General features: G+C 40.3%; 2 protein-coding genes across 3 annotated transcripts; both read right to left on the reverse strand.

Moving 5' to 3' along the window:
• Window positions 1-778: 778 nt before the first annotated feature.
• Window positions 779-9,852, reverse strand: tmem245 (transmembrane protein 245). 2 transcript variants are annotated; one of them, XM_086079281.1, is made up of 18 exons: window positions 9,239-9,852; window positions 8,925-9,042; window positions 8,669-8,764; window positions 8,367-8,474; window positions 7,387-7,590; window positions 7,144-7,313; window positions 6,771-6,794; window positions 5,582-5,686; window positions 5,423-5,505; window positions 5,257-5,347; window positions 5,073-5,171; window positions 4,853-4,984; window positions 4,658-4,780; window positions 4,435-4,580; window positions 4,222-4,322; window positions 3,971-4,145; window positions 2,183-2,377; window positions 779-2,112 (listed from the first exon to the last, which is right to left on the reverse strand). In XM_086079281.1, exons 1-18 carry the CDS (start codon window positions 9,836-9,838, stop codon window positions 2,064-2,066), a joined length of 2,619 nt encoding a protein of 872 aa, XP_085935407.1. In that variant the 5' UTR covers window positions 9,839-9,852; the 3' UTR covers window positions 779-2,063. The 2 variants fall into 2 exon arrangements, with proteins under 2 accessions (XP_085935407.1, XP_085935405.1); XM_086079279.1 differs by lacking the exon at window positions 6,771-6,794 and having other exon boundaries at window positions 4,658-4,984.
• Window positions 9,853-10,789: 937 nt separating this feature from the next.
• On the reverse strand, window positions 10,790-14,269 carry frrs1l (ferric-chelate reductase 1-like). Its single transcript, XM_086078610.1, has 5 exons — window positions 13,660-14,269; window positions 12,701-12,785; window positions 12,460-12,598; window positions 11,441-11,687; window positions 10,790-11,367 (listed from the first exon to the last, which is right to left on the reverse strand). Exons 1-5 carry the CDS (start codon window positions 13,850-13,852, stop codon window positions 11,195-11,197), a joined length of 837 nt encoding a protein of 278 aa, XP_085934736.1. The 5' UTR covers window positions 13,853-14,269; the 3' UTR covers window positions 10,790-11,194.
• Between the last annotated feature and the right edge of the window lie 1,338 nt (window positions 14,270-15,607).

Here is a 15,607-nt window from a genome sequence, read left to right on the forward strand (position 1 = left end):
GTGTTGTTTTTTTTAAACGATGTTTCGTGAGTTAAAACGGCCATTTTATTTTATAATAAAGATTATAGTTAATTTTTTTTAAACGACCATATTGTATAGTAAGGCTTTTATATTTATTTATATATATTATATATATTATATATATATATATATATATATATATAATATATTATATATATATATATTATATATATATATAATATATATATATATAATATATTATATATATATATATATAATATATTATATATATATATATTATATATATATATATATATATACGACCATGCAATTAGTAATTTGATTTTCCTGTTTTCTGACTCACTTGAAGGATTTTTGATAAAGTTAAACTAAAACAAAACAAGCCACTTGAATGAAGCACAATTAATGGGAAATGGTGCCATGCCATAGGAATATACACAACAAATACAACTATACAACAAATGAAAAAAAAGAAAAGATTACTGTTAAGATTTAGTTAATTGTATAAATAAAAAGTAAACTTTGTATTTATGTGCAAAACTGATCAAATTAATTTCATAGAAATAGTCCTCCAGAAAAAAAGAAAAAAAATAGAAATTGTCCTGTATTACATTGACTAGTAACTATCATATTACAGGTACAGTACTAGTGATGTCATACATTGAATACAATTATTCATTAAAAAAATACTTAATTAACAATTGATACCAAATTGCTTACAGATAACTTCAGTTAATTTATTTTTATTATAATCTCAATGACATTAAAACTCATTTGAGAAAGATTAAAGCGACACTTTTACTTCAAACGGTGGTGTTTATTTTGCAGTGCATATCCAGCCATTAAAAAAACAAACAGTAAAGTACGGTAGTAATAAAAACAAAGTAACACTGGTATTGGTACACTACAAGAAAACAACCCAATGTTGTTTCTCATCTATCACACACATTAACCGGTATGTGTTGTCACTTACACACCAAGCTAAGCACTACAGAACTCTTAAAAGTGCCAGTGTTGTGAAAACAAGTAAATAAAAATGTGATAAAATCAGTTTGGTGTCTGAGAATTAGAGTGGATTCATCCCTTTTTTTTGTGTGGTCATTTTGTAGAAGAAGTTGGAAGTTTTATGGCCACTAAAATATATTTAAAAAACAAGGGACTTGGCCCACTTTAGTTCTCAGTGGCTCAATATATATACCAGACCATGTCATGTTTGAGTTAGTGTAGTTATATGCTGGGCTAAAATGACCGAAAGTTGTAACACTTTAATTGAGGTTAGACGTCACAAGCGTAGCAAAACAAAACAGTGATAATGTGTTGATGGGGAGCAGGCGTGTGCGTTTCTGTGCAAAATCAACGCTACTTGTATGGACACATGAGTAGGGTTGCAAAATACCACGTGATTTTCAATGTTGCTGGTCAAATAGGTCTCATACATCATAAATTGTTACAATAAATCGGACCAAAAAAAAGATGCAATTCACACATAAATGCAAATTTAATGCACAAAAAAAATCTACATATTTTTGTCTGGTCTTGCCGTGAATAGTAAAAACCACCACTTCAAAATAATTAAAATTACCTTTATATACCACTAGATGGCGCCTATTAGACATGGCTTTGTCTAATAGAAGCTCTTAAAAAATTGTTCTTTGGCACTACTTAATTTTCACTAATTGTCATTGAAAGTATCCAACTTGCCAACTGGATAATTCCAATAGTGTAATTCTTAACCATAACCAGATGTGGTCATTTGCAACGTTACACATGAGCAACTAACAAAAAACAAACGACAAAAAAAAGTCCACGTGGACATCTTTGGAAAGAAGTTGTACATTGTACGGATGTGCTCAGAACATCATCTGACCCTGTCGAGCTGGCATTAGAAAACTATTTTGGCAACAAGGCAACGTGGTCCATGTCATCTTTTTGATCGACAGCAGCAGGCGCCGTCATGCTCTGAGCGACATTGCAGCAAAGCATTGTGGCAGAGCGGCCGTGACGCCGCCTTTCCTTGGCGGCATCTCGCCGGACCTGCGGAGCCGCATGTGGAGGTGCGGTCGAGCCGGGCACGTGTGATGTCACTCACTGCTCTTTTTCAGGATAGTGGGCGTCGACTCAGAGAAAACCCTGGAGGGGGGGGGGGAAAAAACGTAAAAAGAATGTTGTGGACATGTTGGGTTGCCGTGGCGATGGCGACCTGTTGCCAGGCTGGGGCCATCCCGCCTGGATGGGCGTGGGGGCCGCCGAGTTGGGGCTCATCAACATGGCGCTGTAGATGTTGGCCGCCACCACCAAGATGCACAGCAGGATGGGCCCGATGATGGCGCCCTCCAGGCCCAAGTAGTAGGCGCCGCCCGCCACCGCCAAACCTGTCAGGTAGGGGTGACCCCCCCTGAAAACACATTGGCAAACTTTTTGCATACTTCAACACAGGTGATGAAAAGTAACTACAGCCTCCAAGTGTTTTTCAACCTAAAAAACAAGGCATCTATTTGAGGTGAGGCATTTATTTATTCAACTGCAAAGATATCAGGCATTGAGGGTTGCAATTGCATTCAAATATTATAATTCTGTTGTACAACGTTAAAATTAACATTTTCGTCAGTCAATTGTGGCTAAAATTAATATTTCGAAGTGGGTCAAAATGGTTTTTTTCACCCAAAAAAAAGTTATTTATTTGAGGTGAGGTGTTTATTATTATTATTCAAGTGTGTAGTGTTGTTAAGGCATATACTGCAACACATTTTGGTATCAGTCACAGTAAATATAATCTGTATTTTTCTTACTTAAAAAGTAAATAAAAAAATGAATAGACAAATCTATTTGAGGTGATGCATTTATTGGAGGTAAGGTATTTATTTAAATGCAGAATATTAGGGAATTATTAGAAGTGGGACACATTTTTATTTTGTAGTGGATTTACATGTTTTTTCACCCCCCAAAAAGTTATTTATTTGAGGTTAGATATTTATTTATTTAACTGCAGAATATTAGGGAATTATTAGAAGGCGCATAGAGTCAAGTATGGCTAAAATTAATATTTCGAAGTGGATCTAAATAGTTTTTTTTTCACCCCAAGAAAAGTTATTTATTTGAAGTAAGGTATTTATTTATTTAACTGCAGAATATTAAGGAATTATTAAAAGCGGGACATTTTTATTTTGTAGTGGATTTACATGTTTTTCCACAAAAAAAGTTGTTATTTGAGGTTAAGTATTTATTTAACTGCAGAATATTAGGGAATTATTAGAAGGAGCATAGAGTCAAGTATGGCTAAAATTAATATTTCGTAGTGGATCCAAATGTTTTTTTCTCCACCCGAAAAAAAGTTATTTATTTGAGGTGAGGTATTCATTATTATTCAAGTGTGTAGTGTTGTTAAGACATATATTGCAACACATTTTGGTATCAGTCACAGTAAATATAATTGAGTAATCTGTATTTTTCTTACTTAAAAAGTAAATACATTAATTAATAGACAAATCTATTTGAGGTGATGCATTTATTTATTAAACTGCAAAATATTAGGGAACTATTTAAAGGGGGACAGAGTCAAGTATTGCTCAAATGTATATTTTGTAATGGGTCTACATGCCCCCACCCCCAATAAAATAAAAAAGCGGTGCTATTAGACACGTTCAATCTGACAGACCTGTTATTTGTTTGACCTAAAAAAAAAAAGAAGCATCTATGAAAGGCAAGGCGTTTATTTTCACGTGTTTTGGTAAAGCTACGTCAGGCTGCACAATTCCGACCACCTAAAAGCAGCACACGTAATAAAAAGTGGGGCAACAGTCCTGATTATTTGGGGAGCTGCTTCTAAAATAAAATAAAAAGCAAAGGCCTCTCTTTGAGTTAATAGGATATTCATTTAAAAATGATTAAAAAATTACAACTTTTCTTGATCAAATGAATAGGCAACAGTATAGAATGTGATTGTGAATTAATTCCTAATGACATGTCTTGTTTGCTAAAATGTACACACCCCGAGATGTCCGAGTAGATGGCGGTGTCCACGAAGTAGGTGGGCAGCAGGTGGCAGACGAGCAGCAGCGCCGCCTTGACGCCTTCGCCCTGCGCCAGCCACAGGTCGCACACGGCCGGCACGGCGGCCCAGTACGTGCCCAGGAAGGGCACCGCGCCCAAGATGGCGGCCAGGGCTTTTTTTTTTTTTTGGGCGGAGAGAGAGTTTGAGAGAGAGTGAAGTAAACGGGCTGCACTTGGCGTGAGACTCACCTGAAGGAATGAAAACCACATTGATGCCGAAGATGGTGTGAGTGAGCCACGTGTACAGGCCGTAGAAGGCGGCCATCTTGAGAGAGGCATCAAACACGCCTCTGTGTACAAACACACATGCTCCTGCTGCTTGATTTGTATAATTCCACAGTTTTTCCTCCGTCAACTCCTTCTACATTCGGATCATTTCTTGCCAGTAAGCAAGCGTGCTACCTGATGGCCTCCTCCACAGACTGCCCGATGATGTTGGACGAAGGTCCCGGCTGCGAGAGGGGCGTCAGGCTGATGACCCACTTGACAGGTTTGTAGTACTCGCCGCTGGAGCTCAGCAGGTAGAAGAGGGTGGTCAAGAAGATCACCTGACATGACACGCATTTGTGCACCTCGAGAAGACAGAAAGCAGACGGGCGGGGGACGAAGGACGGCGTCTCCTCACCAGGCTGAGGACGAAGTTGAGCAGGGCTGTGCCGCTGTGGAACAAGACGGTGAGGAGCGTGGTGGTGGTGGAGATGAGGAGGCCGACGTTCCTGCTCATCACCACCCACAGGGACTCCAGGATCTGACAGAAAACGTCAACCTTCATCCAACAGCCGATCCGCATTTTCGTCCCAAAAAATTCAGCAGCACTTACAGACCACAGAGTCTCGATATTCTCCTGCAGAAAGGAGGCGATGTCCTTCCAGTCCAGGATGTCCACCAACCAGCTGTTTGCTCTCTGAATATTCAACTTGGGCCCGCGAGTGCGGCCGTGATGGGTCACGTTCTACGGACAAGCGCGCACGTGTTTTTTTCAAGAAGGCAAACTCTTTCAAGAAAGGCCCCCCACCCCCTCACCCTGCATCCATCGCTACCTTGACAAACCACGAGTGGTACAGTCGGTCCCAAAGCTCTAGCACCTGCTTCTCAATCACATCCGTGTGGTTCACCTTGTCTCCTAACATCTTGTGAAGCTGCACGGACACAAAACATTACACGGTCGGACAATTACGACATTCAATCTGAAAATTAGGATGTAGAAAAACAAAAAAAGCCAACTTTTTGCGTTATCCATTCTCTTCCGTGCTCGTAGACGTTCGTGGCAGCCGAATTGAGAGCCTTCTGGACCACGCGAGCTTCTGGGAGCAAACTGCGGAGAGAAGGCGGACAGGTCGTTCGTTTATGGACACGTTCGCCATCTGAGCTAACAAAATGGCTGCCATACTTTGCCCACTCCGGGTGGTTGGAGACGGTCTCGTTGATGAGATTACTGGTGACGTCGATGATGTGAGCACTTTCGTGGTGAACCTGGAGGCGGCCGACCAAGAGGATTTTGCTCAGAATGCACACGAGGTTAAAAAAATAAAAACTAACAACAACATACCATGGCTGTGAGCAGCAGGCCCATGAGGAGGGTTCCTGCGACCAGCAGGATGATGATGAAGATGCTGATGATTTTATCCAGAGAGCGCTCCAGCCACACCACCATCTGCATGCAGGACACAGAGGGGACAGGTGTGACATAAGGGACACCTGGACAAACAGGTGTCATTCTAAAGTGGCTGCTTGGCATTTTTTTTTTTAAAAAGTAACCTGCACTCACACTTTTCACGCAGCCAAAAGTCAAATGAAAAAGCAAATCCAAACACACACACAAGCACACATATCCTTGCACATCAGCATGAAGATGTGCAAGAAACAAAAGCTTGTAAATGTGTAAAGCCAAAATTTACAGTCATCATCACACACCTTTGCCAATTTTTGGGATTGCCAAACATTGACAGCGAACATGAAACAATTTCTTTGTAGTGAATACTAACTGGACTTGATGTCATGTTCATCTTAACAGAAAGCATCAACTGTGAGTCTCAATAAACAGCTATTTTTTTTTTTGAAAAAACATTTCACTTCACTACCTGCCAAACTGCTGCTTGTTGTGAAGTGACTTAAGAAAATAAGCAAAACAGCGCCCTCTGCTGGATTAAAGCCTGCATAAGCCACACACACTTAAGCAAAAACATCACAGATACCATGCAGAAGCGGTAGTGGAACTGTTATAATTTAATACATTTATTTAATTGTGTGTGTGTGTGTGTGTGTGTGTGTATATATATATATATATATATATATATATATATATATGTATTAAATACATAAAAACATTTATTCAATTACTGTAATTATGAATTTTTATTTATTTATTCATTTTTTAAATACTTTTAGTTTTTTCTTTCTTTTCTTTTCTGTTTTTTTGTTGTTTTTTGTGTGCTGAAAAGCTTGAAAATTATAAATAAGATACTGAAAATAATTAAATAAAAGTCCCATGACCCTCTACTGCATCTTCCTGTGAGGAAATCTAAACACGGGAACTTAAGAGGACACGCATGTGGACAAGGAGAGAAGGTCATGAAGGAGTTAAAAAAAAAAAAAAAAAAAAGCCAGTCCAAGCATGTGACTTCTCTATCTCATACACACACACACACACACACACATCAATATTTTATCTTTTTTTTTTTTTAGTTCATCGGCACACACGCTTTAGCTGACGGCCTCTCTCATCAGCAAGTCATTACCTGCTTGTTAAGCCAATGCCAAAGCTTGGAGAAAAGACAAAGAGACATTGGGAATATTGTTATTGGAACGATTTTGTGCAGGAGTAGGCGCATTTCCCCCCGCGTGCAACATAAAATGTGTGTTTGGGTGCACAACGGTGGCAAGCACGGTGTTAATTACAGGGCAAATGCTGCGGTGTTGACTTTTAACGGGAGTTCAAGTGCTCAAATTGAATTCTACAATCCAACCCAGTAAAAATTGATCTTTGACGTCTATAGCCGTCAATGGCAGTGAATGAGTTCAAATCCAGTTTTGTGCGGACCCCCTTCCAAAATGCACGCATGCTCGTGAGGACACGACCTCAAAAACAATTAGACTAAAAACATGCGTTACCTTCGTGTCAATACGCAGCAAGAACTGCGCCAAGCCTTTGATGGGACCCGGCAGCAGAGCCTTCTCTCGTTCCCGCCCGAACTTCTCCAGCACGGCCCACCACGAGCTCAGAGTCCTCGCCGCAAAGCTCTTCAAGCCAAAATGGACCACCAGCTTCTTCATCACCCACACTTAACATCAACACAGGTGCGAGGTGTCACATGTGAATGGGGGGGGCGTACGGAATTTCGGGGTGCCTGTTACCGGCCACGGGGATGGGCAGGAGCTGGAGGACCCACAAGTTGAGCCAGATCTGGACCAGGACGATGGCCCACGCCAGGAGGACGAAGTAGATGTCGCTGGCCTTGTGGGAAGATTTTTTCTGGAAGAGGCCGGATGGTACTTTTCGAGAGCTCCGAGGGAAGCCCGGCGTGGCGGGGAGGTTGTCCACGGAGTCGCTGACGCCATCTTGTGTATGTGCATGTTGAGACAAAACAGGAAGTGGTTGAAATCTCTTAAAATTTCACATGGTTTAAAAATACATCAATTACATCTTATATGATTATTTGTTGTGCGATAAAAATGTCAACACACCCCTGATCAAATTTTTGGTTTTTCTTATATATATATACACAAAATTAGACATAAATGATTTCATAACTTTTTTTTTTGGCAACAAAATCTCACGGGGCGGCCATTTTGTTGCTGAAAATGCAATCACAGTTCCTCAGAGCTCCAGGTAACGACAGGTACAGTAACAATCAATCACAGCCCACTTGTTTTCTGAATTTGGTCACGTGATGTTCACAAGCTGAGTCGTGATTGGTTGTTGCCTGAGCAAATGTGATGTGATGTTATTTTCGGTCGACAGCAAAATGGCCGCCTCGCTGATATGGGTAAAAACAGGCGGATTTCGCTGCTTTCTTCATATTCCGCAAACACAATATTAATCAAAATACCGTGTTTAGACCAGTGATGCCGCATTAAACATTATAAAGAAATTTTTTGACTTGACTAAACTTGACTTTTAATGTTGGAAAAAGTTTTGACATGATTCATCTTGGTCTCATTTTTTAAACAAACCTGACATTAGAGCAAGGGGTTTGCTGACTTTTGTATTTGTACATTTATAACAAGTACTGATGAAGCTTTGAATGTATGGTGTGTGTGTTTTTTATTTATTTATTTTTTATAAATCCTTACAGCCTTCAATAAAAAAAACAAAATAACAGTAAACTCCTTACCTGTAGTGCATCTTTCGCTGTTCTCAGTTTTGGACTGCAGGCTGCCACAGGCAATGGCCATATAAATAGTGTTAGCAGCAAACGACAACACCTGCCCAGGCAGCTCTCCTGAAGTGGTCCGACAACAGAAAAAGACCTCAGAAAATCCTCAAGTATGTAATGAAACGATAGTGTGTTAGTGATTGCTTCATCATCTCATTGAACACATCTGCGGCCGTGTGTATTCTTGAACGCCGGTGAAGCATTTTGAATTATTGACAGCAGCCAAATCATAGACACAAAGCCCATTGGCTAATCATCACCTCTGCCAGGGACCGGAGGCTTCTCTTGGGAGCCCACAATGAGCAGCAGCACCACCAGCACAAATAAAGGAACCCTCCACGAGCCCGTCAAAGACACTAGAAGAAAAATGGAACGACTATGAATTGATATGATGAACATTTGATTTCGCACTATTGCACTCAACCACGTGAAACATTTGAAAGCCCCGAAGGTCAGACCGAAAGAACCCGGCGTACTAAAAATAAGAGGGGACTTTCTCATGTTACTTTCACTCACCAATGTAGAAAAGCAGAGCGGTCCACACGGGCAAGGCGGTGGACCTCAGGTAGCCTTCCGTGTGGGGACTCCATTTGAAGCAGACCGCCAATAAATAGCCAATGACTACTGTGCAAACCTGTCAGCACACAACAAAGGGTTTTTTAACACATGGAAGAGCATGTGACAGAATGGAATAATCAAGTCATAAGATGCTGCTGGATCCTGGAAAATTGACAACGTGTGTTTTGCTTGACCTATCTTGACAACCACACCCAAAGGGTCTTTTATCATCAATGGCCTCAGCTGCCATTGCCAAATGCCAATCCACTCACCCAGACGGCGTGGAAACAGTCCAACACCGCCGCGATGATCCCCCACAGGTACCCGAGAAGCACCTGCATGCCTACGACACTCCACGACAGGTAGAGAAGGTAGATAATCGGCACCCCTGCTCCGATGGCCAGCAGCAGGGGGAGCTTCTCCATCACCTGGCGGCCCATGAACTCCACCGTGTGGTTGACGCACCACACCGGCACCAGCAGAGTGCCCACCACGATGGGCGTCCCGGTGTCCTGCAGGCCGCTGAGCCAAGAGCGTCCGAGCCGGGCGAGGGAGTGCTTGAAGGGGTGGAGGAAGGTGCCGCACAGCACTGCCCAGAGAAGCGGCCGGAGGAAGGCTTCCAGGATGAAGTAGACCAGCACCGTCGCCCCGCAGCAGATGGCCACGAAGATCATCGCGCCGGTGTTGTAGAAGGCCTGTTTGATGTTTTTGTCGAATTTCAGCGATGTCGGCTGGCTTAGCAGCTGGCTAACCATTCCCACGGCCGGCTGGACGCTCTCGGAGAACGACACGGAGTGCAAGCGGCCCGTGCGAGGGCTCCCCGACGGAGGACCCGCGGTAGGGTCCGGTGACGAGTCCTCCTCGTCCGCCATGTTTACCCCAAACTCGCCTGTTGTCATTCGCGTGTGAAAGATGAACGCGTGACGTAACCATGACGAATGGCATCATGGGAAACGTAGTTTGGCACAGACGCTAACCTCAGTCATTTAACTCGTTTTCCCCCCAAAACTATTTCTAACGTTTCCCTGTAAGACCTTTGAACCACCTCCGAATATGAATGTGTAGTATTTTATAATTACTTACATCTTATTTAATAATTATGCACATTTGCTCTTAGTTACTTGAAGCAGGGGCTAAGTGCTAGCCCTTTTGCTATAGTGCTGCTAGCTGTTAGCCGCTAAAACATATTCCACAAATATTTGGTATTCATAATTTATATGACAACAATCTGGGGGGCAAATGTAAAGAAGGAGTGGATTAAGGTTTTTTTTTTGTATGCTTGTTTGTATGTAAAAGTAATAATTATTAATTCACCCTAATGTAAGTCTAGTACTGTATTGCAATATGCTAAAAGCGAGTAATAAACAGACTGATTACCAAAAACAATTTGTTTAAATTTTAATGGTATTATATAGGTATCATACTGTATATAGTACAGTACAATGATGTGAAATACATTATTATACACATTTTAATCCCTGGAATTGAATTTCGCTATTAGGGATTACAATTGTATAATGAACACAAAATAATTGTAATCAGACAGTATGTTATTGAACTTACCCAGCCATATAGAAATGGTACCTTAAGTTATTGCAATTAGTATCTCATCTATCAGACTCTCATTGTAAAACATCATTGCACAATCTCAATGAGTAAACAAAAAATATATTGTACATATGAAACTGGTAAATGTGCATACAAAGCAGAAGTGCCGTACATGGGGGTGCAAAACAAATAAAGAGCCACTCCTGACATTTTGTCACTTCTTGGGTGGCATTCATACATGTGACAACACCCCCCCCCCCCCCGCCCCCCAAAAAAGGGATTAAGTAAAAAAAAAAAAGATGCAGGCTATTATGTTGTTTTCTGTCCTTCAGCCAAGTTAATCAGGAGCCAGTAAATATTTGCCATCTGCTCTTTTCTATGCTCCGCTCGGCGTCGACTTCCGAGCACATGCTGTGAAATTATCTACCGGCATGTGCAGTCCGCTTAGTAACTGAAAATAACTGTCCTGTGCAAAACTTTTGCATTAGTTGCTTTAGTTTGGCAGCAGCACAAGGCTCCCCTAAAGTATACTGTGAGTTACACTACATCGATATATTTTCTTTTAAAATGTCTAATATTGCGTGCGTGTGTGTGTGTGTGTGTGCGCGCGCAAAGCACAAACGTAAAGTAATGGCAACTTGTTTTTATTGCTGCTACATCTTGTCCGTCCATCTCCATCGTCACGGTGTTCCCATCAGCAAGTAGAAGGTGAGGGCTACTATTAGCAGTAGGCAGAGGGGTGAGTTGAAGGTCTGGTAGGCTGTGGAAGGCATGAAGATGTCCTCGTATTTGTAAATGCTGACCATGCGGTCGCTCACCGGAGGGCTGTCGATGTCGTGTCTGGTGATGGAACCTGTTGGACACGAGACCATGATGATGAGATGATGCCAAAGGCGAATAGCGGCGTAAAAAGGGTCAAAGGTCACCTTGTATGGCAGGCCCCCAGGCAAACAGGTAGTACCACGACAGGTGGAGGTCCACGAGCGTCTCGTCTCGCGGCACGTAGAGCGGACGCTTGAAACGGCATGTCACGCGGTTGTTCTCGAAGATGCCCTCCTCGTCCCTCGCCGGGTTCCTCTTGATCTCCTTGGCCCACTGGCCGACGTTGTAGAAGTGATGGATGCGCACGCGGCCGTTGTCGTCGTGGACGCAGCCCATGACATCATCGCCTCCCTGAGGGACGGGATCGGTTGTTAGTTGAGATGATAAGGAAGTGGTTTGAAAATGACAGGAAAAGCCAATAAAGGCACTTTAAAGGATGGCAATGGGTGTGCTGACTGCCATTTAACTCATTGACTGCCATTGACGTGTATAGACGTCATTCATTCATTTCTATTAGTTTCAATTTTTCTCTCCACTTTTGTTAACAAGAGTATGAAAACCTAGCAAAAAAATATTGTACATTTACAACAGATATAACAAGTGTGATTAATCGTGAGTTAACTATTGAAATCAAGCAATTAATTAAAATAAAATTTAAAAAATCGCCTGTCGCGATTTAAAAGAAAAAATTATTACAAATTAGGGGCATCAGGCGGTTAGACTTTTTAATCGTAATTAATCACATGACTTCAGTAGTTAATTCACGATTAATCACAAATGTTATCTGTTCTAAATGTACAATACAAAATTCTAGGTTTTCATACTCTAGTTAACAAAAGTGGGAAAAAAATGTTAAACTAGTAGAAATAGTTCAAATGAATTTTTTACGTGTATAGCCGTCAATGGCAGTGAATGAGTTAACATGGGTTTGAATGCGATTGGCTAACCCTCCCAGCCCAGTTATGAGGGTGTGCACACTTGTGCAACCCCATTATCTCCGTTATTTTTGTTTCCCCCATCGAAAAGATGAATTTTGATGTTCTTATCTGAAAAGTGTAGCTTTTGAACAGGGGTGTGTAGACTTTTAATATCCTCTGTATTTGACCCAAGTACTTCAGCTCACCATTTTCTTGTCCGAGGAGAAACCTACAGCCACCCAGCCATCAGTGTCTGCGCTCATCTCGTATTCCACGTCAGTCCCGATGCGACGGTAACTCAGGAAGTAGTCACATGTCTCGGCGTTGCACCCGGGCTTTCCATACCTCAACACACAAAATGCATCAGGCCTCCAAAGTTACATCATATTTTAAACGGGGGTATCTTGTGTGATTATTTAAGAAGACAAAAAACACGCTTGCTCTTACCTGATGCATCCTTTGGTCACGCCACAGTCACTGATTTTGATTTTGGCAAAGGGGTCCACTGGTGGTGCGGTGGGAAAAGGGTAACCTGCAAATATGCTACATCAGCATTTTGTATATTATCATTGTGTCTCTCTCACATAAAAATAAATTGTACAGTAATGAACATACGCAAAAAAATATTGTTGGTATTAGTTTACATTTAATTTTTTAATTTTGTATTTTTGATTTTATTTACCCTTTATATGCAACACATTTTAGTTGAATCATTTTAATAAAACTTTCCCTATATTTAAGCACAGTTTTCATGTTCAAACAAACTGCATAATGATACAATGGCTTAAAATAATATTCATTTACATTTGGTAAATTGTTGTTAAGAGATAAAACCTCTAGTTCAAAATAATACCACGAAAGCTAAATATTTTTTCAGATTGGACTTGGTGTCAAAAGTTTGAGAACCACCGATCTATATAACATCAGGAGTTTTTGTATATTTTTTATATCTATATGTATTTTTGTATTGTAATGGGTCTGCAGTATTGTACTATTTATTTAAACCACAAAAGTCAAAAAGACTAATTAAAAAAAAAAAATAGTGCAATCGTAAACCAGTAGTGTGTCCATTTAAATATATATATATTTTACACGCACACAAATGGTCTTTATAATGAATTACCACCATTTTAAAATATTTTTCCAGAGTTCTTGGACTCAAATAACATTTGATTTGATTTCATATCCTATTGTCTGAACATGCAAATCGACTTTTTTTCTCTCCATTTTTTACATACGTACTTCTATGCCACCGTCCAAATCACTTGTCTTTATTTACATGTACATTCCACGCAGAAATGGGGGCGGGGGGTCCACCCTTAGGGGAGCTGGCCTGGGTGCTGAATCACAGTTTTCTTCTATGTATACATCCACATTGTTGTATAGGTTGAGGCGAGGATACTCACCGTCATCAGACAGATATCTGGACTCCAAGAACTCGGAGGCGAAGGTGCTGTACGAGTCCTTGTGGTGCTCCTGGTGGCCCGGCTCCCCGTGGTCCCCGTGGCCGGCCCGCAGTGCTCCCTCGTCGGTCGGGCTCGGCGCGACCCCCCGCCATCCGCTGACGTGGATCAGCAGCGGCCACAGAGCAAAAATCATGGTCGCTTTTTCGATCCAAACAAATGCACTATTGTACAAAAGTGGTCATCGATAAGAGCGGAGGCTCATTTTAGTGTCGCAGGTGTCCATCTTCATCGTCTCCTCGTCGTCAATTGATGTTTATTAGAAGGATCACACTCATTTGTATGGGGGGGAGACATGGGGGGTACTGAGAGGCTAATCCAAATGTAAATTAGCAGGATTTGTAATCTCGCCGCGCAATTCACACACAGCGGTCATAATCTTCTTCGGAATCACGATAGCGATTGTCCACTGGCGCAAATGAATGTTTACTGTGTGAGGAGGTCGGTATGAAATGGTTTCGTCCATTCTCGCTCCATCAACATGGCCGCCAATCAGGAGGAGTTACGTCATCAAGCGTACACTGGATGAGAAACAATCTGACATTTAGGGATTAGTTTAGAAGGTAATTTGATATTTACACCTACACTTTAAATGTAGTGTCACCAACAAATTTTGCATGAATGTATGTGTCTATGTTACTTTATTTCATACAGTTCTCATGTAACTGATTGTTAAAATAATAGACGTAGCACACACAATATGTGTATTACAGTATTTTGGTTGGCTACATGCATTAGATAACCTACATATCATAAACAAGTCTCAATATGATCCAGTTCAAGTCATTACACCAAATGTACCTAATGAAATGACCAATGTGATTATTGTAATATCATAAATTATGAGGAAGTTTAAAATAATAAATGATACTGATCACCCAAAAAACAACAACATTTGTTAATTGAATTTAGTGGCGAAACACCCTATATAAAGGACTACTATAAAACCTCAACTACAAAAACTACTAAAACTATTAAAAACCATAACATTCTTATTCATGAACACAAATATTAACATTGTAACAGTAGCCTACTGTTATTACTAATCATATATACATATTGTAAATATTATATAGCATTTTGCATATGCAATTGTATTATAAATTTAAAAACGTATTTAGTTCTAAAATGTATAATTTATTTAATGCTAAGAACAGATGGTTTAAAAATGTTTACTTTTTTAAATTTGAATAGTGATAGACGTCATCTGTCTGTGCTGTTGTTCAGAGTTCCTCCACATGATGGCGACATAAACCCACCATTACGTAGCCATGAGGAGATGGCCTCGCTTTTAATTTTATACGCTAAATACCAAACTTTAACAAGTGTGACATAACTGTTTTTTTTAATGCATTAGCCAAATTTGACTGTTATTTGTTTTTTGATTTTAATCAGCTGATATCCCGATGTTTTACTTACAAGTTAGGCGACATTTGGATAATACACCAAAATCGGTTTGCTGAAGGCAAACTGACAGTGGAATTTCAGTTTTGCATCTAATAGCTAGATTTTCCCCGTCTTATTTCTCCAGTACACAAATGCAGCACATTTTATTTTGTTTATAAACTCACAAAAAATAATAAGATTAACAATAATAATAGTAATAATAAAGAGTCTACTTTAAAATTGATTATTGCTACGAGTCATTAACATCACACATTATTTATTGGTAATAAAATGTAAAGGAAACTTGGGCCAACATTAAAGGGCAATTAAATTAACGTAAATAATTAAAATTACTGTATATATTTACAATATTAATCCGATATAATTAATAATAACTGGGGTTATGCTTGATTAATTTAAAGAGTACTTTTATTTGTGCTTGTATGTGTCATTTTTATTTTATATTAAAACAATATTGCAAATAATTGCCATGACTTTCATTTGT

Source organism: Leptonotus elevatus, chromosome 6, assembly GCF_054856555.1.
Source record: "Leptonotus elevatus isolate MCC_2025b chromosome 6, RoL_Lele_1.0, whole genome shotgun sequence".
NCBI lineage: Eukaryota > Metazoa > Chordata > Actinopteri > Syngnathiformes > Syngnathidae > Leptonotus > Leptonotus elevatus.